Here is a 26,203-nt window from a genome sequence, read left to right as displayed (position 1 = left end):
ACTGATTGTAATCGTATTAGAGTTTGAAATAGAGAACTTTTAAAACTCTTTCCTTCTCTGGAAAGAGCGCAAATATATATTTCTTCCTTCCCCGCAGTTAATGAGATATTCAAAAAGCCATTGAAACAGGCAACGAATATCTCATTAACACTGAAAACCTTTAAAAAGGTTTTCAGTGTTTGCTTGCTTGTCCGTCTTCATCCGTTATATGACTGTTAACGTTAAATGAGATAAGTCACAACAAGCAAGTAACAATTAAACTGAAAATTGTGTCAATTTACAATGGTGCGGACTGGCTAAGGACAATGTCAATTACGAACACAGAAATCCTTCTTTTGTTTCATGCCGCCGAAAATACTGCCTCCAGGGTAGTAAACTTTAGTAGTCACCAAAATCAGCGTTAAAAGGTACAGTATGAACGACGCCAGAACAATTTCTCCTCTGACAACACTTTCTATGCTGTGCGTTTAACGTGCGCCCACGATCTGGATATCATTCACGTCCACAATTCGATCGCCTTATTATCTTGATTTCCAACTTTTACTCCGCGAAAATATCTAATACTTTCGCTTCGCTTATTTGCAATGTTACTTGATTGGCGTTTGGTTGCTCTGTTTGCTTTGTTTGATCAGTAATCTGTGATTTCATCTCGGCTTGAGTTGTGTCAGCGGCCACAAATCGCTGTCGACCAGAAATAACAGACGCTGCTTGTCCAAACCTCTCACGCGTTTTAGAACGGATGTAACTCTTACCGTCCACGTCATCAATGCTTCGTTTTACACCCGTACCCAGACCTCGGAGATTGTCGCGGACTTCAACAATGACCTGTGTGAAAAGATGGAAAGTGGTTTTGGTTGACTGAACAAGTGCGAAAGCTAAGCCAGATGTCCCATTCAAAAACTAATCCTGATCTTAGAAATAAATTCTTTGTCGACCCCAAAATCAACTAAAAGAAGAGAATCACGAGACTTCCGTCATTAATATTCAAAAAAAGTATGTATAGAAAAGGGCTAGCTGTTATCTATCCGATAACAGATATCCAAGCTAGGCAACTCGAAGTTCGTCAAAAATACTCCGCTGCGCGTCGTATTTTCAACTCTCTTCTCGGTGTTTGGAAATGTGCTCAAACACGGTCTTTCGTGTTTGATATATTACGTCAGCCAGCTTTACGTTTAGTGGCCAGGCCACCCTGCAAAGCTGCCTCCTTCGTCAACTTTTCATCGCTTAGATGTAATACAATTAAAATGGTGCTAACTTAAGTCCAGGAAAGTTAAAAAGAATTTTGTCAAACTTTTACGAATGTTTGAATTAGGATATTTAAAATGTCCCCTACCTTATCTTAAACAACTTAACAACGCAATAATACAGTCATAACGGAGGACCTGGAACGGGTTAAAATTACATGTCTAACTGAAGAGATGAGAGATGAAGCGTTTTTTAAGTGATAGTTGAGAGCTGAAAAAATTTAATGATAACTGGGATATGGATTGAAAGTTTGAATGACAGCCGAGAAATCGCCGAACATTTCACCAATAACTGTGATCCCAGCAGCTCCATCCAGACCCCCAGAACCGTCTTTAGATAAGCTTTATGCAAACCGGCTATACAACAGTGACTTCACTAAGGGCCGGGCACTGGACAAATTGATCGGCTGTGAGGACGTTTTTGCCCGCCTGGTTCGTGGTAAGAGCATGTTTTAAATAGCAGGAACACCAATTTTCAGACCAGTGCCATGTAAGATTGACAGAGATTAAATAAAGTTTTAAATATCGCAAAAGTAAGAAATAAAGATTTAAATGTCGCAAAAGTAAGTAAGGTACTGTATGGAAGCGAGGAAGCTTTGCCCTCCACAAACCTTTCCCGTTATTTATCACCGCAAAAGGAAGTTTAAGGGTCCATTAACTGATTTATGCGCGCGCTCGCGCGCGTTGCTAAGGAGGTGAAATTTCACTTCCGGTTACTTACGTCAGCCTGACCGCGGAAAATAAAAAAAACTCAATAACTTCCAAATTCGCTAACATTTTAGATGTTTTTCTTTGTGTTTCACAAAATGCAAAGTAAAAAAGGTACAAGCAGAGACAAAAGAAGAAGAAGACAGGAAAACAAGAGCAATAGAAAGACAAAAACTAACTCCGTGTGGCTTTGTTTGATCTTACCGAAGCGCGCTGATAGTGTAAATTGCGCACGCGCTGATAGGGTAACTTCCAATATATATCGGGCGCACTTCCGGTTTCTTTAGGTGCTAAAGGAAACGCGGTTTTTCATTAAATCCAGCCTTTTTCGACGGATTTCGATCAAAGCCAACGTTGGAAAGATAGCTATGCATTCCTTTTTCAAAATCATGCTTTTTTCAGAAAATTACGAATTTTTTAATATTTTGAAATTCTCTCAAAATCTGACCTTTTAGAAGTGAAACAAAATCTGTGCATAGCGTAATGAGGATTTAAATTAAAATATCAAATCAATGAAAAAAATTTCGATAAAGTAATTTGCCTGGGAGCCTTTGGGTTTTTTCAGTAGTCACATGACCATGGGCGTGGCCTGATGACGTCATCACTAGTGTTACTAATCATGAAAAAGTTAAAACACATGAAATAACTCTGAACTAAGTAAAAATGATGAGGTTATATGAGAATAAATTCTCCTTAGCAACGGCTCGAAAAGATCGGTTAATGGGCCCTTAAGCTGCTGGCATGTAACAGTTGGAGATGGAAAGCGGGGTAAAATATAAGGAAGAATTGAAAAATGGAGGACGTTCGCGCTAATTGTTTCTGCGCATCCTTACTGCGCACACAAATTCACGCGCCACGTCATGCATCGAGCGCGCGCTAAGTAATAAAGTGAACAATAATAGGGCAGATGGCCATTGATTTAGCTTTGCCTGGATTTAACGATCTTGGACGTTCGGTGACCCCCATTTTTCTTTTGACGGATCATTTACTCTGCCGATTTTCTACGTTTAGCGAAACCATGAAGAAAATCTATCGACTAGAAGTTTGAAGTTATGATAGATCAGTGCGCTATCGAATTCCGTTCTTTTTAGCTCTTCGTCTATCTGTGCGGCGGTTTCAAATGCCTCCTGAACGGTTAAGTTTTGTGAAAACGTTGGCAACATTTGGAATTTCTAACGCAACGGATTCACTTATACAAAATATTACGATAGTTTGTCTCCGTTGATTCATCTTTGATATTTTAAGCTAAAAACCCTTGAGATTTACGCGCGCCAATTTTTCAAAATCAGACTAGTTTTCAAGCCGCTATATCACTAAAACGAAGTCCGAAGTTATTCATTATCTGTCCGCAGTAGAAGTTTGAAGAAATCTATTGAGTAGAACATTTTCGCGCGAACGTCCTTAAGCCGAAAGGTAGAGATTTTAAGTACTTTGAAAACTTGCAAAATTACAAGAATTTCTCCTTTATGGCAAAATTTACAAAATTCTACAAAGAGCTTTCTGTTTAAAAATACTGGGTTATCATGTTTTCTCGATTAAACGCCGAGGACGTTTATTCAAAGATCGGTCTTGCTGAACCGGCGATAATTCTTCATCATTTTCGTTGATCAACTTCTTTTGGCATAAATATCTCAACGAGTTAAAACAAACTCGGGCGAGGAGGCCAGACCGTCTCAAGACCGGCTGTGTCTTGAGCTGACGATCATAAGCAGTTAGAAAATCCAGGCAAGTTAGGTTGATAGTCATTTCGTTTCTCTTTATCAAACGTACGTCTGCGCGCGGACATCTATGAGCAGTACTCTCTATGACATCACATTGGCACATTACTTCAAAAAGAAAACACTCTCGGAGAGCCATCGCCGAGGAGGAGAAATGGTAGCGTCTCGCATGGTTGTGCTTTGGCATAAGATTGTGTTATCACCACCAATATGGTTTTTAGTGGAAATTGTTGCTAAGAAACCGTGGAAATGGAGTTTATACAGTTCGTTGGCTTTCACAAGTTTCCTTCCAATACTCACGCTGACTGTGTTCACACTGGCATCAGTCTTGTCCGGCTTGATCGTTCTTTTCCTGTTACAGTTTGGACTATTGGCACTGGCAATCGTTTCCTTTCTATCATCAGTCGCGTTTCTTGTTCCTGCGGCGTTTACACTGACATTGTTCATCTACTTAATCTACAAATGTGTGGTTGCGGCTTTGTGTGCGCTGTGCTGGATCTTAGCCTTACCAACAACAATATTAAGACGGATCAAGCCCGAAGCGATGAGAGTTTGTATGCGGTTCTCAGAGATCATAAGTCAGCTGTGCTTTTGGCAAAATACAACAAGGCGCCGAGAAAATACAAACTCTGAAGTACGGTCGAAGGCAGCTCATAAAATACGAAAGAAAAGTTCGCCTCTATTGCTATATTTTAGAAGAAAGTCAAAGGGTTGGTGGGCTTGGCTGAAAGAAATACTAAGTGATAGCAACATTTCAGATGGCGACAGGGCTCTTGTAACTTGCCCACATGGTTACAAATTGAACCTTTCAAGTGACGGAAGATATTACGAACTTAGCTGCGAAATTTGCACAGAAAGAGGGTCAACGAGCTGTTCATCATCTGATGAAGAGACAATAAAATTCACCTCAGGATCTGGTTCGGATTCGTATCAAACGGCAGATGAGTGGCTCGTTGAAGATTACTTTGGTAACATTATCCCAGATTATAGAGACCGAGAAACAAAGATGTATGAAGCGCTTTTGAAAAGGGATTTCTGCACTAGCGCTGAGAGAAATAATTATTATTAAATAATTTCTCATTTTGAACGAATTATTTTAATCATCTCCCACTTTTAAGTGATTCCCCATTTTGAACTCATTGTCTCCGTTGAACTAGTTACGTTATAAATTATTCCTCTATAAATAGCAGCCTCTTCTTGGTCTCACTAAAGAATAATTATCCTGGGTTACTGGAGGAAATACAGTATTGTAATTTGAACTTTCAATCTGTTTTGTACCTTTTTTATACATCTCCTGGAATTAAAACCATAAAGAAATGCCCAGTAGTACTTTGTACAAACTATCTTGTACAAACACTGAGGCCAGAAGGATTAATTTATAAGTACAATAAATGATGAAATGACAAAAAACGCTCTTTTCTTTTTTTTTTTTTGTCTCCATTGTCTGGGTGGCTGATCCCCGCAATGTCATTTAAATGTTCTCAGCTGCAAATTCCTCCAGTTCTACAGGCTGATATTTTCCGAATATTTTTAGAATCAATCTCAGGACTCTTGGACGGATATTTTAGGGAATGTCCAACGACTCAAGAAAAGGGTAATGTCAACAGACGCAAAGCTTTGTACCAAGGCAAAAAAAAAAATACAACCAATCAGAGCTCCTGTTTTATGCATTTTTTTATGATTCAAAACGTCTTCTACTATTAAAACTGCACGCTTACTGGTTCACGGCGACCAGCTCCCTCTCGCCCCAGTCCCTCTCCTTCTTTCCAGCCCATCTTTTCTAACATTTGACGACCAACATTCTCTGTACTAATTGGTCTGAAAACAAACAAAATAACACGTAAGAAATTACACAAATTCTGGCATCTCTTTTTTTTTTTTTTTTTTTTTAAAAAGCAATAATAAGAACCAGGATTTCACTGCAAAAGAGCAATGACTGCCAACTCAATGAAACAATAGACATCCTTGACTTTGGAAGCACACTGTACACGAGAGAAATTCTCCATTTTCACCAAAACAAAACAAGGCAAAATTAAGAGACGAATCAAATGGGACTTGTGACAGTCAGCTCGGTTGCCATGACGATAGGACGATGTTCTCACGTAACACTTAGGTGTAAAAAATTGTTAGTTAGACATCAGTTGGACTGACAAGAAAAAGTAGCTAAAATACGAAGTCGTGAATTACGGTGACATCACTCAGTTTACCTGTGAACTGATGCTGGAGGATCGTCGGCGACAACAACAGGGACATCACTTCCTACCTTCGTACGTCTAAAGATCAAACAAATATAAAATTGTAGCAAAATTGTGCTGAGAATGTTCACAAAGAGCTGAAAATGCGACACAAGGCATATACGATGCTTCGAGGTGTCATTTTCTCTGGGATGCAAATAGCACTTGGAAAGAACTCAACAGAAAACGCTTGAAATATTATTCCGAATGCGACCGAATACGAGAACAGAGCTCAAGCTCTCGCAAGTGAGTGTATCTATAGCCGATCGCTCGCGAGAACGACATCTCATAAACAACTAGCAGGAATGATCATTGACAGAAGCTTCCAATTTCAACGGTTTTCGAGAAGGCGGTCACTGAACAGAGATAGTCGCTTACAAGAGTGGCTCAAGAAGATCTTCAATTGTAAAAATAAATCAAACAGCAAATCTCTTAGTTCGTCTTGCGTGATCGTCCGGCTGAGGGTAGTTCTGAAAAGAACTGTTGTTGATGACTACAACACCCTACCCTCACCCGGATCACACAAGACGAACTACTGATACGCCTGGGTTCAAACCATTTACTAAGTAAATATCCTCCTAGCAAGTCTTCCAAGAGAAATCCACTGAGTTTTCTGGTTTAATTGTCTAATTAGAAATACATGTACATGTAGCACTTCAAAATTATCACGCCAGCTTGTTGTTACTAGGCAACCCAGCTCAGTTGAGTTCTAATCATGTGCCGTGATTCGACCAATCACTGCTTTGATTTGCACTAACCTGACGTCAGCACGATCTTTGTACTTTCCTGCAAGAGTTGAATCGATGGTTTCTTCAGAGTAAAAAGATTCCTGAAACAAATAACTTAGCGTTATGATTCTTTGAAAGTATTAAACTTTCAGAAACTTTCATCTGGTCATTTATTTAAAAGAAATCGAGTATTCAGTTTTAATTTTCCTCGCACGCAAAATTAAAAAAATTAAAAGAGCTTCGTCACGGTTTGCACATCTTGAAAAGTTTAGCCTAAATTACAGCTAAATTTTTAAAATTCTTTGCTGGTAATAGCTGTTAATCTTCTCCATCCGTAACTGTCCTCATTCCTTTATGATTCATTACCATCTGTTCAGTGTTTTTCTATCTAAGTAGGCTATTATTTTCAGGCTTCCTTCAGTTTAGAGGTAATTTTGTAGATGGCAAAAATAACTCAAAATACCGTGGCTGAGCTCTTTTAAGATCAATTAAGATTCTGCGAGATGCAATATCATTTTCCCCAACTAGTGCGTAAAGAAGATTCGAAATATACATAAACGGCTGGTCACGAGTGTTTTATGGCGCTAAATGCAAAGGTCTCTGGTTCAAATCCTCCGTCGTGCCTCTAACTGGATTTATTCTCGGTAGCCTCAAACTAAACTCAACTCTTGCATGACTTTTTGCATGTGAACAACAGGTCGGGTTTCTTAATAGTCGATGTTTTATTAAAAATATATGTTTGTTTATTTACCGTGTCACCAGTTGGTACAGTAAACACGATATTTCTAGATCAACTGACTGTAATTTTTCCACTTCACACGTAATAGCACTTGTCCTGTAACAATGTAAACGAGGTGCAGTCATTGACTGTAGGTCTGTTTAAAAAGAAGTGACTCACCTCCAGGGCGTACGCCTTTTTGATTCTTTTGAGTTCTGATTTTCTCTGTTCTTGTACTGATAATGAATTCAGTGATCTATCTCCTTCAATTACTTTGGTAATACAGACTGCAAAAGAAATCAAATTAAACAGGATTAATAAATCAATTAATCAATCAATTAGTCAATCAATCAATCAATCAATCAATCAAACAAACAATCAGTCAGTCAGTCAGTCAGTCAGTCAGTTAGTGGAGTCACGGTCAGTGAGTCAGTCAGTCGGTGAGTCAGGGTGTCAGTGAGTCAGTGAGTCAGTCGGTCAGTAGGCCATGGTGCCAATCAGTCAACATGCAATGTTTGTCACAGGGTTTCAGTCAGTCAACTATCAGTCAGTCCATCCGTCCACCAATCAATCGTACTAAGAGCTGCTAAATATTTCCCTCTTTATTGAAAAGTAGATTTCCACGTTTCTGAAAGTCAAAACCAAGTTTCCATTGTACTGAGAAAAAATATATGTGATTTACAAGGGTTAAAGGAGTTTTCTTCGCCTTAATAATGAACTAGTCGCGTGAATTAGGTTTGACGAAAAGTACGGTATCGTGTAGCCGAGGCACCAGGCCAAATATAATAACTATATCAGAAGCCAACGCAGAAAATTGAAGAGGAAAAACCGTGATCTACAGGGAAAAGGAAAAATAACTACCTTATTACATGAAATTTTCGCGACACGTTAATTTCGCGAATTTCGCGATTTAAAAAAAATCGCGAAATTTAAGTGACGCGAAAATTAAATGTCGCGAAATTAACATGATGCGAAAATTAAGTGCCTCACATTACGTCAATAATTAAAAAAAGCGACTTTATTACCATTACACACGTTTATAACAATCATTTTGAACTAATCTGGTCCTCTTCATCACTACTGCTTTCCGTCTCCACTCCAGGTAGCACTTCTTTTGTACAATCCTCAAACTGTCCATTTACTGGCTCTTGGTAGTGCTGTTCCACTAGTTGCTTAAACCTTTCAATTGCCCTGTAGACACTGTGAGAACATCTTTCTTGTTACTGTTTACATAATCAGTTACGTTTCTGTTTATTTGGACTTTGTTGATTAAGTTGTTTGATCAAATTCAGGGACATCTTAAATAACATTGACAAAGAAATATAGTGTGTCTCACTCAAAAACGCGAAATTAAAGTGAGTCAAAATACAAAATTTTCGCAAAATCGCGAAATTAAGGTGTCGCGAAATATGCGAACCTCAAAATCGCGAAATTAACGTGTCGCGAAAATTTCATGTAATAAGGTAGATCACAGGCAGCCTAACAATACTGGTTTGAGTTTGTCGAACAACACTCAGTAAATGACATGATTCCATTAGAAGACGAGGACGACTAAAAATAGACCCTTTGCATAAATGGTGCCTAAATTTGAATAACAATACAGTATACATACTTAGCCTCGCACTCATGTTTCCAGAAAAAGGCTTTTTCACATGAATGTGAGGCTTAGGGTGTATAAGTATTGTTATTCAAATATCGGCGCCATTAATGCAAAGGGTCTATAGCAAGGACGGAAATAATTACAACATGGACAAATTTGGTCTCGTGATTGCAAAGTTGGGGATTAACAATTACTAAGAATCTAAACCAAAGTATCGTTTGGCTTAAAATCAAGAAACATTTTCTAGATTTTGCACAGTTTTTCCCTGAAGAAAACGACGTCTATCATCTTTTGCGATTTTAACGCTAATTTTTCCAATTTATTCCAATACTTACTTATATTATGACAAGTTCCAAAGGACGGCAGGTGTGCTGACATAAATTAAACACGATGGAAAATACAACAAACAAACTAAAATCTTCCCGAAATCTTTACTAACTGACATGACTGCACGTCACAAAACAAAGTTATTGTCAAAAGCCGTCGTTATCAACAATCTTCTTGCGAAAACTATTTGCTTTTTAATGAATAACGTGCTTTTAAGGGCAAAAGATAATTGGAATAAAATTAAAATGCAAGCGGCCAAACCGAGTTAATTGGAATCCTGTCTCTAGTCATATTCCTATTGTTAAAAACCTGGAGAAAAATATCTGCTGTGGTGTTGGAAAAATAACAAGTTAATGACTTCACGAAAGGTCTTCTTGAAATGTCATATATCTTTTTTAATAACGAAGTCGTAGTGACCCCACAACGGTTAATAAAAATCGTATTTTTATTCCGTTGAATGTTCCTCAAAACCTGATAAATTAAAATGCTACCAGTAAACAACACAGGCCCACCTGCCCGAAGTTTACACAAGTGATAAATGATTCATATTTTTGCCCATACCCAGACAAAAGACTTTTGAAAGTGGGTCAGATATCATTGGTTGATATCTGCTCTCAGCGCCTAACTCACTGTTCGTCTCTACGGCAGCAGCTTTTATTTTCCTTGGCAACGGTCTTCTTAAGTGCCTCGGTCACTTAGCACAACCTCGCTTTATGCATAAGTGATTAAGGATTTCACGTAGCCGCAAATCGCTCGACAGATATTTTGGTTACTGAATGATTGCGACATGTAATAACAGAATATTTGATGTTAACTTGCCTTCGAAAGTCGAACTACGCGTCGAGCAATTGGTTACAATGTTGAATTTTCTTTAACTAAGGATTTATCGAATTTGGATCGCTATCGGGAGAACAGACAAAACTAAAAAGCGATAATCATTTTGGTAAGATGCACTGAATTGCAATTATATTCCTTTAATGTTGTTTTAGCGATTTTACTCCTTTCTAATCCTACACGTTACTTTAACACTAGAAGAAGCACACTTCAAAATAAGCACTTGACGATACCAAAGAGAAAGCCAGAGATGTTTGACGTTTTCGAGTGAAGTGTGAAGTTCAACCTAGCGATAAATATGTTTCAAAATCAAACCTGTTAAAAAACAAAATGAGACTGATTGACATTTTGACGGTTGCCTAACTCCAAACTCTACACAAAGACTATTCAACGACATCACAGTAATCAATAAACGTATCGCCATTAAAGTAGTAGTAGTCGTATTATATTATACCACAGTATATCTCGCTTCTCTTAGTGTGCTTATATGTACTTTTTTATGTGTTTATATGTACCTTTTTTTCCTTTCCTTAGTGGGCATTTGCGCGTTCAGTGAGCTTTGCTTTACTATTTTTTTACTCTAGATTTAAATCATTGTGTGTCAATGATAGCATTTTTATTTTTTGCCGGGGTCTTAAGTATCTATAAAGCAGTCCTTTACATAAGCCTTATTGCATTCTCTGGGTTCCCTTGCCTTATAGACTGATATTTTGTAAATATATTTATACATGTAAATGGAGAAAAAAACAATAACAAAAGAAACAAACACAAAAGTTCAACGCAATCGATAATTCATTTGGAAATACTTCGTCTTATTTGTAGGTTCAACAGCTATGTCAATTAAGTACCCCGTCCAGGTAGACTGTATCAGGCAGGTGCCATACTCTGCGCTAGAAACAGAAGCCGAAGTTCTGACAGAAGAACTCGTGCACACTGAGAAAGCATCAGAGAGCAGCGATGACGAATACGACACGGACTTGGAAAGCGAGTTCACAGAAGACACCGACCAAGACAACAGACAGGGAAGGGGACATTACCTCACGGCTTGTAAAAATCTCGGCTTGATACCTTGTACGCCGTTCCTTCGGCAGCTTGGCAAGTCCGAAATGAATCTTAAACATTACAATCTCGGGTCTGTGGGTGCCGAGGCAGTGGCTGTTGCACTGATGCAGAACACGCTGGTACTAACATTGAACATCGCTGATAATTCCATCGGCGCGGACGGAGCTATCTACATCGCCAAGATGCTAACAGAGAACCCGTTTATCACCGAGCTGGACGTCTCGCAGAATGATCTACGTACACAAGGGGCCTACGCCATGGCGGAAATGCTAATGGAGAACAACGAAATTCTAGAGCTTAACCTCTCGAACAACAGCTTCCAAGAAAAGGACGCGGAGCCCATTGTTGAGGCCATGAAACAGAACTACACCCTAAAATCGTTGAATCTGAGTCACAACCGCTTCTGCGAGTTTGGAGGAAAACTGCTGGGACCAGCCATAGATGCAAACGTTGGATTAGAATACCTTGACTTGAGCTGGAACCACTTGCGAAGAGAGGGCGCTGTTGCGATTGGTTATGGCCTAAGAGGCAACTGCGCTTTGAAATTCCTGGACTTGTCGTGGAATGGTTTTGCTGACGACGGCGCGAAAGCTATCGGTGAAGCTCTAAGCGAAAACAACACTTTGAACGAGTTGGATATTTCCAGTAATCGAATTTCTGTTGTCGGAGCGAAATGCTTAGCCAACGGACTAGCTCAAAATTCTACTCTGCAGATCTTACGGGTTGGTCAAAACCCGTTTCAGAACGAGGGTGCCTACGAGATTTTAAGCGCCATAGCCAAGAACAAAGAGAGCGTCATAGACGAGTTGTACTTCGACGAGATTCCTGTGAATGCGGAATTTGAAGATCTTCTGGAGGACGTACTCGATGAAAGACCTAATCTGAATGTGCAATGCGGTACAGCCATGAGAGGAAAAGACAGGGTTAAGAGAATGAAGAAAAAAGTGGTGAGTAATGAACCAAAAGTTATCTTAGGCCCTGTGCACGCTACGCCTGAGAAATTTGAAAACGCAGCTTTATTTCTGTGGTTAGGCCTACCATCCACACTAATCCGTCACAAAAACAGAGCTTTTCGAAAACGATCTTCAAACCGGAGGAGTTTGAAAACGCCAGCTTTTCGCTTTCGTGTGGAAAGAAAACATTTTGAACACGGAGCTTTTTGAAAGCGATGATCTCACGATAATCATGTGATTCCCCGCCCGATTTTTTTTTTTCAAACACAAATCCAAAATGATCGGTGACTGTAGCGTTTTGAGATTTCTCCGGTGTAATGTGGACGGAAAACATGCGATGCGATTTCAGAGTGAAACCTGCGTTTTCAAATTCCTCTAACGCAGTGTGGACGGGGCCTCAGTTTATTTAGAAGGTCAGGATGGGGTTTACATGTACCTGATAGCTGACCAGTGATCAACTGAATTTTAACCGTCAGCTGAGAAATCACCGAAAATCTAACTAATAACTTGCCAAGTGTGGGCGGTGTAGGTGGAGTCATACTTGTTAAAAAGTTTTCCACATAATTCAAAAGAAAAATTGATTCGCGATATTACCATGTCGTATTGATACTCACAACTTCGACTAGCCCGCTCTATCAAAAGGCTATCCGCTTATGAGCTGTACTGAACCGTTTTAATGTAATATCGACGCCTACATTTTGAGAGCTAGGTTAACGGTTTATTTCACTATTTGCATTAAGAATATTGCAGTGATGGTCATAAGACCGAAAAATCATTTTACTTGAGTCTGCTTGACAAAGGTAATTAAAGAAAAACAAAATGTAAGTCTGAACGTTAACATTGGGGCATCTTTGCCCGATAAAAGAAAACGTAATTTCATTAAATGACGGAAAGTACAGTTGCCGTGTTTTGGGCGAGCAACGGGTGACGGGCGCGGCACATAATGGCGGGAAAAAACTGGGAGTTGTGCCTGTCGCTTGTGAGTCACAAGCGCATTATGACTGGAGAACACCACACCAAAACGTCGGTTAACACTGAGGGGTCCATTGTATTCCTGACTGGCAACACTACCCAACGCCTCTTTCAGGGAATAGAATAAGAGTGCTTTACATTATTATATGTATTTTGTCTTTCAGGATGTTCTCAATTTGCTGTTAGAGTACATAGAGCTCAGAGGTCTTCGTGTAGTGGACTTCTTCCGTCAGCTGGACAAAGACAACAGCAAGAAGATCTCAAGGGCAGAGTTTATGAATGGCGTCAAGAAAGCTGGCATTCCAATGACAAGAAAACAGCTAAAGAAGCTTGTCCGAATTCTTGACACAGACAATGACGGAAACATCGACTATGGAGAGATGATCGCCATTAAAAAGGACGAAGTGTTTGACTTTTATCACAAGAAGAAAGTGTACAAGAAAGACGACCCACAATTGCAGTCCTTTAAGAGTGCCCAGCAAAAGAAGCCTTGACTAAATTGGACCCAGCGTATATATTCAACTTACATGTAGACTATAAGAAAAATCACACTTTTTGTAGTGATGTAAATCTAATATTAACTTTTCGCTCACCTAGCCTAAAAAAATTGACCCTGATCCTCTACATCAAACATGTAGATAGGAGATCGAAATACACGAAAATATTTTGAGCAAGGCCCTATTTTAATACGTTTACGGTAGAAGAATATGTGCAAGAAAAGAAGACCACATTTAAGACCTTTAAGAGAAAGCAGAAGAGCCAGTGGGCAATTAAGTGTAAAATTAGATGCGTAAAAGTGTGTGCAGTAAAATTGCATAAAAACGTCGACTCTGCTTTTCATTTGCAGTAATATGAACAAATAAGGCTTACATATATGATTAAACTTTTGCTGTTAAATTACTTAACGTCCTAAAACTTGGTCTTTTGTGGCTACAGTGCATATGCATACTAATATTGCAACCATGATTCGTAGATGAACTTCCGGGTGAAGTTAGTCACGAAAAAAGAGTTGCTGGCGACTCGGCAGCGCGGAAGTTATCTCTACACAAAGTCGAGTGAAAAGTGTCTGTCAGTCGATTGTCTGGTCTGTTAAAACCGTCAGTTTAGCCGTCATGGTATGGGCCATAAGACATGAGTAATGTGATTGACTGTTTGAAAATTATCATTGTTAAAAAAGTACATGTACAGTAACACATCACTGACAACAAATGTAAAGTAACCTAAACACCGACAATGTACAGACCTTCAAATCAAGTAAATGTACCTTCATCATCCATGGAAAATGATGTTCCTTGGGGTGCCTGGGCCTGTACTTGACCGGGCTCACAGGAATCACATGTTTGTGTCCCTGGGTGAATGTGCAGACAGAGTGTAGTGGTGCCAAGTGTAAGCTCATCTCCATGAGTGATGACACGTTGTTCACTTTTTTGTTTGCTCTGGAAGTCAAAATATACATGCGTCGGAGCATTTTCACTGTGTGTAGAAAAAAAATTACTTTTTCATTTCTACACTACATGATCGGCTTAAAAACTCATGCCACTTTTCATCCAATCAGAGGTAAAGCCACATCCAATCGTGACGCGCTCACACACGTTTTCCCGCGCTTTGTGTTAGCTACGTGCATTTACAGTGATTTTTGATTGATTCACTGTATTGTTTGTGTCCTTGGTGATTGGCCTGAGGGATTACTCTGGTTTTGGTTTTGGTTTTCTGATCCTAGGAGACTTTGCATATATTACCCTGTAGGAACTCTGCTCACGACATGAATAGCTCCCAGTTGACTTGACACATGAAACTCAGTTGGTAGAGCACTGCAACAGTTCTGCAGAGCTCATGAGTTTGAATCCTGAATTTTTTTCTAGTCTTTATTTTTGCAATTGCTTACATTCTATATCTGCAATGATCTCTAATCTCTAAATTTATTTCCCAAAGTTCAAATATGATATGTCATATATTCACATGAAGAAGAGTTATTGCTGATACCTCAGAGAGTCGTCGTCCATTGAGAAATGTTCCATTTCTGCTGCCGACATCCCAGATGAAGAACTGACGTCTTTCTTTGTCAAACTCGATCTTGCATTGCAGCTGGAAGAAAGGCAACCACTTCCATCAGTTATTGTACTAACACTGCAAGCCGTTAAAAAAAATTCATAAAATATAACAAAAATATAACATCAAGAGGCTTGAAATTGAGAAACAAAATTCAGGAAGGAAGCTTTGAAGACTTTGGCATTAGTTCAAGTCTTAACATTTAGAAACGGGAGGGCAAAAATAAGTTCAGTGGTTGAAAATCCCTTGATTTTGATGCACATAATGGAGTGACTTAAGTACAGTCAAGTACCTTGCTGACTTCCACATCAGGGATTCTTATAACATGTGACATATCTTTCTCTCTGCAAACAAAAACAGGGAAGTGTTTCCTTGACAGTCTATAGTAATTTGAGCTACTCTCAGAACTACTGATATTGTTACTGGATGTATATTTTATTGGTAAATATGTCTTGTTAATCAAGCACGAGTGCCATACTGGGAGAATATTGGCCCAAGGTTTTGACAGTATGGGCGGGGCACAGCGAGGTCTGTACAAAAAGGCCAAGGGCCGATATTCTCCCAGTATGGTTCTAAGCAAGCTTTGTTAATAAGAAATGTATTACAAGATTGAAAATGTTTAGAGAAAAGTGCCATAATCACTGAGACTGCAAAAAGCATGTAGTCCTGATTGGGAGCTGACTCTAGAGGCGTATACTCACGTCTGAAGTTAAACAAACCAAAAGCGAAAGAGGGTTGGGAGAAAAAGAAAAGGAATCGTTTATATTTAAGGCAAGTTCTTTCAGAGATTTTAAAGCCATAAAACAACCAAAAACTCTTCAATAGTGGTCGTGCAAGATCATTTGGAACAGCGCCAGGTCCAATACTACGAGAATATTGGACCAGCAATGGAGCAATCTGATTGGTTGATTATAGTTATTTGGGCCCTCTGAACTAACTTAGTTGCGTAAATACGATAAATTGTAATGCCCTTATAAATGACTGGTGAATTCTGAAGTTCAAAACCCAACCAAAGAAATACATGAACTGTACACCATCAATCAGGACTGCAAACTTAAGACAGTCAATGAACCTTGACAAAAAAGAAACAAGCATAATGAAACTAAACCTCAGTACCCGGCAATCTCAACCAAAAACATGACCGTTTGAACCTACTGAAATGAAATTTTGAGAGAAGTCCCCTAAGATCATAAAAATTATACATGTTCAGAAGAAGAAAAAATTTCAAAGAGAAGAGAAGTCCCCTAAGATCATAAAAATTATACATGTTCAGAAGAAGAAAAAATTTCAAAGCATTTGTACATGTACATGTCTTTTGCTGCAAAGCACAGAACTGAGAGGGCAATATTTTGAGCTTACCATGTAGATTTATTTCTGAATTCTGATACAGGGTGTAATCATTGACTAAATAAGATCAATTCTCAAAAGTGCTGTCAATCACTTCTCTTACCTGCCAATTGTTCCACCCGTGTATGTGACAATAAACAGACTTCCCACTTTTATTTTGGAAGCCTTGATTACTATTGCCCTGATACAAGGAAACTGCACTTCTATAACTAAACCAAAACAAATAATACTAATTTAGCTGGCACAAAAACCAAGCAGATAACATAAATAATTATCGTATATGCATAATCCAGATGAAAGCACAATCATTTCTGCAATGAATCAATTCATGACTTTGGCTTTTCTGTTATCATTTGAGCTTGACCACTAAATAATATTTTATTTTGGTATACGTAAACTACATGTAGACCTTGTGAGGTACCCTTCAAGAAGTTGATTGCAGGGTACTCATGAGGTTATTCTCTTTTTCCAAAATTTTGGAAAATGCTGTTCTCTTTGCCTTGGAAATTTCTAGAGTTTCAATTCAAACTGGGACTTTCGGTCAAATGGAAAACAGAAGTTACCAGCAAGTTCAAACTTAAATTGAAATTCAAACATTTCTGCTAATAGTTTACTTCATGTCACAGACTGATCCATGAGTAACATCTTTTTTGACATCTTTGTTTCTGACAAAGCATAGACTTACAGACCTTCTAAATCCTTATCATTCTCCTCCTCATCTTCACTGTATTCTTCACCACTCTCCCTTTCCTCCTGATCATTTTTATCATCATTAACTGTTTTTTCTTGATCATTGGATAAGTCAATTTTGGAGTGAAACTTGTAAGTGGCACTTGGTTCATCATAATAGTAGTAAATTCCCGTAGTGTTCTCATAATACAGGTGACTATTCTGAAAAAAAAAAAAAAACATCAAGAGATTAAATAACAATCCCTTTGATGGGAAAGGCCACAATGACCACTGACAGTAAATTGATATCTTGTCTTCTGGACACTTTACCAACTGACCAGGATTATCAAAGGAATATTAACGACTTGGTGTGACTGTATGGAAAAATCTTGACCTCGGTCGAAATTCTCTAACATAAAGTAACCCATATGCTTCCAGGCAGAGACAGACACTGATTTAAAATATGAAGTGTTTGTTCTAACCTGGAGGTCTCTATTTGAAGGTTAGTACACTAGCCTTACAGGTTGACATGTATGTTTAGTGCAATTTTGTATATTCGACTTACTGGGTCATAATAATAGCCAGTATTCCAGTCATAATACAGTCCTGTCCGCTCATCATACACAAATCCACTTTGGCTCATAGCATCAGCAGCAGCCTCTTGTAATGATGCTCGCAGGTCCTAGAGTGGTGTGGCAAATACAAAATATTACCATGAGGCAACAATTACAGTACATGCACCTCCCTGGGTACAGAAATGCAACTCATTTTGATATCTCAACAGAGTTACAAAGAAAGCATATTTACATGTACCAACTACTGTGCACTGTCAGCTAGTAACAGCCCACTGCCCCACCCATACCCCCCACCCCCCCGCAACAAAAAAAGGAGCAAATCCCTTAAAGAAACAATGGTCTGACTGAAAGTAGTGACATCAAACATAACTTGACTTTATATAAAAAGTTTATCTATAATTACGTAGCCTTTAGGAGAGATGGACCTGACTTACTTTGTTTCTCTCTTTGTACAAAAAGAAGTAAGTAAGTAAGTAAGTACGTAAGTAAGTAAGTAAGTAAGTAAGTAAGTAAGTAAGTAAGTAAGTAAGTAAGTACGTAAGTAAGTAAGTACGTAAATACGTACGTAAGTAAGTGAGTAAGTAAGTAAGTAAGTACATAAATACGTAAGTAAGTAAGTAAGTAAGTAAGTAAGTAAGTAAGTAAGTAAGTAAGTAAGTAAGTAAGTAAGTAAGTAAGTAAGTAAGTAAGTAAGTAAGTAAGTAAGTAAGTAAGTAAGTAAGTAAGTAAGTAAGTAACTTTATTTAACCAGGGTAGCCCATTCAGCAATGAGGCTGGTATCCATAGGGGCCCTGGGGGTCTGGATAGCAGGTCTGGATAAAAGGAAGATAACTGTACAATTGATTTCAAAAAAATTTGACGATAAAGAAAAGCGTTGTTATTGTAATTCTTTTTCTAATCTTCCCACCATTGTACTCCTTAGCATTTCCAGTATTTATATTTTACGCTCTATGCACACATTGTAGCACAACAATGAAGGCATAATATTATGTTTCTGCTGAAACATGTCTGTGAATTTTAAAATTGTTGTCATTTAGTTTAAATTAATTTTAATGTCTAATGCCTTTCACAAAGTTCCACAGCATTTCTAATAATTTTCCTTGCAATGGTACATTATATTTTATCTTCCTGAAATTAAAGAGGGAAATCCCACGAAGTTGCAACTCCCCATAATAAGTGACATCAAACGGCTATAGATCTAGGATCATGTGTACTAAAGGCATCCACAGTCGAGTGTTGATCAATACTCTCCATCAATCCCTCGATCGACATCTCGATCCATACTTGATCAATATCCTGATTGATACTCAGTGGACACTCTATCGACTCTTGATCAACAGTGGGTCAACAGTTGGCTGAATGTCGACCCACTTATACATGAATCAATCAAAAATTTGTTCCATTCTTGACCGAGAAGCCGATGGAGTGTTGATGGAGTGTCAACTGAGGTGTTGATGGAGTGTCAATCGAGTATTGATCAAGGGTCCCTAGATGAACATCTCGATCCATACTTAATCAACATCCTGACCGATACTCAATCGACACTATCGAAACTTATTATAATCAACAGTCGGTTGATAGTTGGCTGAGTGTCGACCAACTTATATGAATCGATCGAAAATTTGTTCAACTCTCGACCGAGATGTCGATGGAGTGTTGATCGAGTGTCAACTGAGGTGTTGATGGAGTGTCAATTGAGTATTGATCAAGGGTCAGTTGAGGGTATCGATCAGTGGCGGATCCAGACTTGAGCTAAGGGGGGGGGGGGGGGGCAGTTTTGTTTTGCTTGCCCTGCCAGCTTTTCTTCCTTCTGCTATTTCTTCCTTTTTTCCCAAAAAAGGGGGGACCCAGGCCCCCTACACCCCTCCCCTAGATCCACCACTGTCAATCAAGGGTATCGATCAACACTCGACCGCGAATGCCTTTAGTACACATGATCCTAGATCTACAGCTGTATACACCATATATACAAAGCCAAAAGTAAGGAGGGTCAATTCTCACTTCCATATACTAGCATTTAAACAGCATTGGATGTACATGAAAATGGGTTCTATGCTCTTAGTTCATCAGATTTTTTTTTTTAAAGTACAGTGTACCCACTGGATACTCCCTGTATTTTTCTTCTCCAATTTTGGTAGCATTTTGTCCCAACTACATGTAATCAGTACAGCAAGAAAAATAAATACATGTAATTTGGTCATTTTCTCACCTTGCTACCTGCAGCATCAGATTGCTGACTGTCCTTTTTCTGAATGAAACTTGAAACTGCTGCATCTTAGAATATTTCAATGATGGGGTTAGAATCTACAATGTAGTTTTAATTTACCTAACTTTTCCCCCTCATTCCTCTTGCAGCAGGTCTCTTTGGATCAAGCCCAAAAAGCAATTTTTGCAACAACATCAAACGCTAACACCCAATTTGCCTTCCATTGCTCCTTCTAAACCATTCACCACCAAACCCCTGCCCCCCCCCCCTGCCCGCACACCCACCCTCTCCTCCCATACCCATTCACACCAACTCTTCCAGAGTCCTTTGTTTAGGAGTCTCTCGGTTAGAGATGAATCTCCCAGTCTTCCATACAGGTCACCAAGAGAAACAAAGGAAAGCAATATATTACAGTACACTTTTTACACTTGCATTGTATCTTGGCTGATTTCTCAGCAGTTTGAAAAAAAGTTTGGATATTCAAAGGATTTTTGTGATTGAAGCAGAGTAATTCATCTTTTGACATTTTGACAATTTTTTTTAGTTTTGACAATCTGGCTTTGTAGCCTCTGGGGGAGGGGGATATTTCATGTGAATTTTATGCCCTATACCCTACAGATTGAGTAAGTCTTTGTTCCATCAAGAAAATAAATCGGGGGGGGGGGGGAGGGGAGGGGATCAACGATAGATGCATTAAAATTAATGGTACAATTGTACACGTACAAAGTCATACATGTCTAGGTGGACTTGCTCATTAGCTGCTAAGACAATTCACCCACAAAGCAACAATTTTGCATCAGGTGTTAAGATCAAGGCAACAGTTGATTTAGTAGTTTATGACAGGCCCACCAAAAGGTATACAGATACTGGAATTAACAGACAAAACCCAAAGCAAGCTACCTCGAATCTCTTCATAATTCTGCAGAGCATCACTGTTTTCCCTTCTGCTCTCAGCAGTCTTCTTCCTCTCCTCTTGCAGCTTCTTGCTCAATTCCCTCACTTCACCTTTCAGGTTTTCTGCACTTCTCTGCGCACTGTCTCGTTCGAATTCAGCTTTGTGCAGTTTCTTTTTCACTGCTTCAAGCTCGCGTTTCAATTCGTCTATTTGGCTGTTCAAGTCAGAAATTCTGTCATATTGCGCCGCAGCGTCGCTGGAAACTTCGGTCGAACTTTCCACTTTGTTGTCTCCGTCTTCCATTCGAGACCATCGGTTGTACGATCTACAAAGAACACATAAACATGTTTGCTCCAAACTCCACCATGTCTTCCTCTGTCTACAATAGCTTGCAACATTGTACTGCAAGTAAAACCGCCACTAGCGATATCAGATTTCTTAAAATGCTGTAAGCATTTGGAAAGTTTACTCTGGCAAAGACCAACGCTATTTCCAACAGCGAGAGAATCCACGATTCTAAGATGTCAATCGTTCTCTTCCGTGTCTTATCTTGCCGGCCACCTTGGTGATGTCTCGACCCAGACTGCTCACGGTTGCGTATTCGCCTCATCCCGGAGACGAGGTTCCCCAATTTAGCAGCAGGTGTATATGAATAAAAATATCATTCACGTTTCCAAGGCAAACATAAGCGGTTGAGCGTCTTTTTGTTTCAACAATATTTCATCGACAAAACAGGACTACGTTTGAGCTTTCAATTCCATACCGTCACTTTCTTCATTTTCTCCGAAGCCGATGACCTCACAAGATGTTCATAACTGTACGGTTTGCAGGTTTGGCGGACTTTTACCACTCAGACATTATGATTACTTGACTTAGCTTCAAAATATGGTTAACTAAATTCGCTAGAAAATAATGGCAAGTTAATTTTTTGCCAGCATGAGGGAAATGTTAAATCAATAGTATTTTCTCCACTAGATTTATAATATTTTAGTTGAGAATTCTCCAGACATGAATGGAAGAAAAACGCTTCTTTGTTATACAGGAGAAGCGGCCGAAGCATCTTAAAAGGCATTAATTGAACAATAACTTCTTCCTTAATGTTCATAGGACCTTTTTCGGAACAATGTAAGATTCTCTGCATGACACAATACCACCAAAGAGTCACAAAAAATATGCTGGCTTTTCCTTTTTTCCATTCCTATTCAAAGAAAAAAATACTATCACATTAAAAATTATCGTCCGGTATGGAAATTAGGTTACAGCCATGGTAAATTCAAATTGTGTTTACAAGGAAGAAAGCCCTCTGTATTTACATTCACCTATAATGTATTGAAAATGTTAGTGAAGTTTCACGCGAACGCAGATTGCTTCCTTTTCTTTTATGAAACTTATAGGCTAAATTTAAATTAATATAGAATCGTTCCTTTTCCTTTCAAAGACTAGAAAATCATTTTACAATTACTGACTACAGTGGTTATTCAGAAAAGTCTCCGTAATCTTTCAATTTTGGAACAAATTCATTTTCATCGTAACGTAAACCGAAAACCTGATTTATGAATTTCTCTTCGCAGATGATAAAACCGAACTTTTTAATCCGAACTGTAGAAACTGCCTTCTGCTGAGCAATATCAAGGAGAGATGTGATTGCGAAGATGATGGTAACTAGATCTTGTTTATTAGAAAAGACTTCAGATGATGCTAGCGTTGTCGTGGTTAAGCTTAAAAGGCACGCTGAGGGCTATAGATAAACATTCCTCTATTTATTCAATTTAAGATTAAGTTTGAACGGAATTTACCGGTAAAAAGGGAGCAGGAAATTGCAGAATTTCTTCTTTTCTCTTTGTGAAGTTTTATATGTATAACTACATTGTAGGAGTAGGAAACAAAAATGGCCCAGTTGCATACAATTTGGGATTGATTTTTCGGCAACCGATTTGTTATTTTCACGCAACTTAATTGATAGTCAGCTTTATGGACTACCTGGATTAATCGTGCTCGTAATTTTAAATCGGCCTCGCGCTACGCTCTATCCTGCTAGCTGAGCCGCTTCGACCTTTCCTAGATAAGTCGGGAAAGAGGAAGGCGACTTAAGGCGGCTTCCTCTTTCCCGACCTGTCTAGAAAAGGTCGAAGCGGCTCTGCTAGCTGGGTAGCTACGCACTCGTCCGATTTTGAAATTACACGCCCGATTACTCCCTGAATTGTACTCCACTCGGTCCAATTACTACTACTTATTGATCTAATTTGGATGCCAGAAATCTTTTCACAATGAGGGAAATCATATCAAAATCGATAAAGGGATAGAATGTAACAACAGTGGGAATCAGAGACACAAGGTGTCGATAAAGTTTATGGCAGCTACCTTCCATTTACAAGCAGCTGCTAGCATGAGCATGGTTAAACCGACAAGCCTAATTTAGGCTCGTAAATCGCTTAACGCATCCCATGCTTCAACCAAGGAGAGACACATTTATCTGGGTACGAAGCCGTCGTTGCGCATGCGGCTGGAGGGTCGATCGAAAGATCTATCCGTTCCACGTGATTAAGATGCACGCGACAGCTCTCATGACAACTGACAACTCTTCCGCGCTTTCTAGGATGAGAGGTAGAGACTGCTGACAGAGGGAATTCTGCGATGGCTCTGATATATACAATTAACTTTCTAATGGTTCTTTTTTTTTTTCTTAGATTTTATTGACCTTTCTGATGAGAGTGGCTCACTGAAAAATCTTCAAAGTCATCTCCTGGATTACGGGACAAAATATTTGAATGAAAGAGAGATTCTCATTCTTGTAAAAGGGGAAAGTAAGTTACTTTTTTGTTGTTTTGGGCCACTCGAGCAGAATCTATTTCAGTCCCGTTAGAGATGACCGAGAATGCGCGGCTGATAGTACAGCCAATCAAATTACAGCATCGGCATAAGTATACCAGTAGAGTTCTATATATGAACCGTTGAAAGAGCACGGTCACGCACCCGTTGATCTGAGAATGGTACAATTAGTTTTGCCTTACAAATACATCAAATTGCAAGTTTTGGACTGCTAACCCTTACAGAGTCTACAAATTAAAACAGTTAGACTGTATACCCTTATTTATTTTTTTGGGAAATTATAGTCACCCATATAAACCTCCGGCTGCTACTAATAAAAAGACATAATTGAGATAACCAATCACGAATTTCCGATAGAAAAAGCTGCGTCTACTGACACTCTGACACATTACGGCTAGTTTAAGCTCTTCGGTCCCGGGCGGTTTTGTAGTTTTTGTGTTTAAAGATATATTTCCAGAGAAAAGAGGTTGTGAGACAAGACCTCACCTTGCAATTAAATAACTTGCTAGCAATTCCAAAATCTTTTAGCATCAGTTTGTCAGACTACTTATTACTAAACGTTCCTCGCATTTAGAAGTATTTAGTTCTAGTAAAACGTTGTGAAATTTTATAATCCGATTGTTTCAACGCTTTATCATTGGTTTGCCTTCTCTTTTTTCCCAGTTTCACATTCAATTACTTTGCATGTTTTCTGTCCACTTACCTTACAGAAACAGAAGGAGATAATATGACGTTTGTGCCTCTGTTGGAGGGAATGGAAACGAATAAGGCGTTCCTAGGTAAGAAAGCCCTTGCTTTAAATAATATAAATTTGAAGTTCATCCAGTTTATGATAAAAACACAAGAGCCAAAGGACCTTAGACAATTTGTAGTTAGTCTCAAGCTAAGATAATTTCGCTCTGCACCGTCAACATGCAAGAACCAACATGCGTACGTAAAGTCTTTAATACTCGTGCCTTGTAATTTTGTGTCTGGGCTAATAGTTTCAATTGCAATAATTTCAATAGTTTCAAGTGCACTGGCCGATAAAGGTATAATAAACAGACGCGCGCGTGCTGAAATCAATTCTGTTTCAACATTGTTTCGTCCATATAAGTTTCTACCGGATTGAACTTAGGCAGCCTATTTAATCAAAAAATAATCTGGAAATACCACGTTTTCTTTCTTTCAAATCTTGGCCGGCAAATTGCATCATGCTTAATAAACAAAGTTTCGTTCTTATCAACAACTCAACACCAATTAAAGACCACGCGACGTACGATCAGCGTACGTACAACCACTAGATCTGGGTAATACCAATATAACCATAATGTCACCACAAACTTCTCATAGTTTAATATAGAGTGTTTCTATCTTGTTTTCTTACATAGAGCGGCTAAATCCACCACCACCAAAACCCGAGAAAATGCGCTCGCCAACAAGAGACTCGCCGAGCAGGCTACAAACTGACGGAGCACGTGGGAAAAGAGCCTCACTAGCGCCAAGGCCTAAACAGGGTCAATTAGCACCTCCAGTTAGCTCATCACGAGGTCTGTCCCCTGGGAGGAGGGGCAGTAGAATGAGGAGTCAGAGCGTGCAACTCGCCCAAGCTCCACTTAGTGCCTCATTTAATGGCGCAAGACGGGCCCGATAACATGTGGAAATTTATTTGGGCTTCATTGAGCGACTTCGAGTCTTCGGCGTGGAAGGCATCGAGCACCATTCCATAGAGGCCTGGATCAGAACAAAGTTTTTGGGCGTAAATGTTTCAAAATGGAATGGTGAAACTTTCTTTTGTTTATCTGGTGACGTTGAGTCAAACAAATAACGTGCCTGAATTCCCCATAAAAGACTGATAAAAAGGATTCGTCATCCTTCATGTTCTTTTTTTCATAAAGAAGTAACGTAACATTCAAGAACAATATAACTTGAGTTTCATTTGGTAAAGTAACAGACTAATGCAAACTGAAAGATCACCTTAGCTTCCTCTCTCCACTTTTCCTTTCCTAATTACAAGACATTTAAATATCCTTATCACCCTAAATAACGCACGCTTACACGATATATATCAATAAATATCATAAGTGACAAATAAATAACTTGAGTCCTGTTTTGCAGTATTTCTATCTATTCATTGTACTTTATGTTCTGTATATAATTTATATATTTACATGGTTTCATCTGCCACCGTATAAACATTTCATTTTGTCAGGGCTGAACATTTTGGAGAAAAATTATCTAACGATAATTGTCTATCGAGAGGTTATTTTGTTTTTTTGGAACAAAATTTCGAGGTTAGTGACCCAAAAATTGACTCTTCATACAGTGATTTCCTTATTGCACTTTTTCGGTCTACGAAATGTAAGAATCTCAAAAAGAAAAAGAATAAACTGCTGGCATCGTTCATTGTGATAGTGTATAAGGCCATGGCCAGAAATATTCGCCAGTAGGTCGGTAGGTTAAACAAAAGAAAAAGCTGAGAATCAAAGAACTACGGACGTGTGAGTATTACGGACAACTCACTTGGTCCTGAAGAATATCCAGAGTTCATAAATT

General features: G+C 38.9%; 4 protein-coding genes across 6 annotated transcripts; 3 read left to right on the top strand and 1 right to left on the bottom strand.

The window, feature by feature from the left end:
* Positions 1-536: 536 nt before the first annotated feature.
* On the bottom strand, positions 537-21,409 carry LOC145501686 (uncharacterized). Of its 2 annotated transcripts, XM_081481105.1 has the most exons (14): positions 21,309-21,409; positions 20,845-21,164; positions 19,948-20,012; positions 17,729-17,845; positions 17,184-17,385; positions 16,598-16,703; positions 15,440-15,491; positions 15,082-15,183; positions 14,363-14,534; positions 7,531-7,637; positions 6,663-6,733; positions 5,878-5,943; positions 5,389-5,488; positions 537-825 (listed from the first exon to the last, which is right to left on the bottom strand). In XM_081481105.1, the coding sequence occupies exons 2-14, from the start codon at positions 21,140-21,142 to the stop codon at positions 541-543; spliced, it is 1,743 nt and encodes a 580-aa protein (XP_081337231.1). In that variant the 5' UTR covers positions 21,143-21,164; positions 21,309-21,409; the 3' UTR covers positions 537-540. The 2 variants fall into 2 exon arrangements, with proteins under 2 accessions (XP_081337231.1, XP_081337235.1); XM_081481109.1 differs by having other exon boundaries at positions 19,948-20,006; positions 20,845-21,397.
* Positions 1,039-5,375, top strand: LOC145501719 (uncharacterized). Its single transcript, XM_081481128.1, has 2 exons — positions 1,039-1,062; positions 1,940-5,375. The coding sequence occupies exon 2, from the start codon at positions 3,741-3,743 to the stop codon at positions 4,737-4,739; it is 999 nt and encodes a 332-aa protein (XP_081337254.1). The 5' UTR covers positions 1,039-1,062; positions 1,940-3,740; the 3' UTR covers positions 4,740-5,375.
* Positions 7,667-14,353, top strand: LOC145501698 (uncharacterized). Of its 2 annotated transcripts, XM_081481114.1 has the most exons (3): positions 7,667-10,220; positions 10,934-12,120; positions 13,263-14,353. In XM_081481114.1, the coding sequence occupies exons 2-3, from the start codon at positions 10,945-10,947 to the stop codon at positions 13,590-13,592; spliced, it is 1,506 nt and encodes a 501-aa protein (XP_081337240.1). In that variant the 5' UTR covers positions 7,667-10,220; positions 10,934-10,944; the 3' UTR covers positions 13,593-14,353. The 2 variants fall into 2 exon arrangements, with proteins under 2 accessions (XP_081337240.1, XP_081337244.1); XM_081481118.1 differs by lacking the exon at positions 7,667-10,220 and having other exon boundaries at positions 10,881-12,120.
* Positions 21,410-21,553: 144 nt separating the features above from the next.
* LOC145501724 (uncharacterized protein CXorf65 homolog) lies at positions 21,554-25,314 on the top strand. Its single transcript, XM_081481133.1, has 5 exons — positions 21,554-21,669; positions 22,411-22,497; positions 23,527-23,643; positions 24,379-24,447; positions 25,039-25,314. The coding sequence occupies exons 1-5, from the start codon at positions 21,645-21,647 to the stop codon at positions 25,299-25,301; spliced, it is 561 nt and encodes a 186-aa protein (XP_081337259.1). The 5' UTR covers positions 21,554-21,644; the 3' UTR covers positions 25,302-25,314.
* The last annotated feature ends 889 nt before the right edge of the window (positions 25,315-26,203 follow it).

This window comes from Orbicella franksi, chromosome 1 (assembly GCF_964199315.1).
Source record: "Orbicella franksi chromosome 1, jaOrbFran1.1, whole genome shotgun sequence".
NCBI classification, from domain to species: Eukaryota; Metazoa; Cnidaria; class Anthozoa; order Scleractinia; family Merulinidae; genus Orbicella; species Orbicella franksi.
The sequence above is the reverse complement of the archived record's forward strand: the minus strand, read 5'-3'. Positions and strand labels throughout refer to the sequence as shown.

What these genes read in the sequence shown, in the direction of transcription:
- LOC145501719 (XM_081481128.1), top strand. Translation starts at nt 3,741, where the DNA reads ATGAGCAGTACTCTCTATGACATCACATTGGCACATTACTTCAAAAAG.
- LOC145501698 (XM_081481114.1), top strand. Translation starts at nt 10,945, where the DNA reads ATGTCAATTAAGTACCCCGTCCAGGTAGACTGTATCAGGCAGGTGCCA. An exon ending in AGAGAATGAAGAAAAAAGTG is followed by an intron (nt 12,121 to 13,262) that starts GTGAGTAATGAA and finishes TTTGTCTTTCAG; the next exon opens with GATGTTCTCAATTTGCTGTT.
- LOC145501686 (XM_081481105.1), bottom strand. Translation starts at nt 21,142, where the DNA reads ATGGAAGACGGAGACAACAAAGTGGAAAGTTCGACCGAAGTTTCCAGC. An exon ending in GAATGATAAGGATTTAGAAG is followed by an intron (nt 16,704 to 17,183) that starts GTCTGTAAGTCT and finishes GTTTTGGTTTAG; the next exon opens with TTATAGAAGTGCAGTTTCCT. An exon ending in ATGGACGACGACTCTCTGAG is followed by an intron (nt 14,535 to 15,081) that starts GTATCAGCAATA and finishes TTTGACTTCCAG; the next exon opens with AGCAAACAAAAAAGTGAACA.
- LOC145501724 (XM_081481133.1), top strand. Translation starts at nt 21,645, where the DNA reads ATGTTCATAACTGTACGGTTTGCAG. An exon ending in CATAACTGTACGGTTTGCAG is followed by an intron (nt 21,670 to 22,410) that starts GTTTGGCGGACT and finishes TTCTCTTCGCAG; the next exon opens with ATGATAAAACCGAACTTTTT. An exon ending in ATGTGATTGCGAAGATGATG is followed by an intron (nt 22,498 to 23,526) that starts GTAACTAGATCT and finishes TTTTTTTCTTAG; the next exon opens with ATTTTATTGACCTTTCTGAT.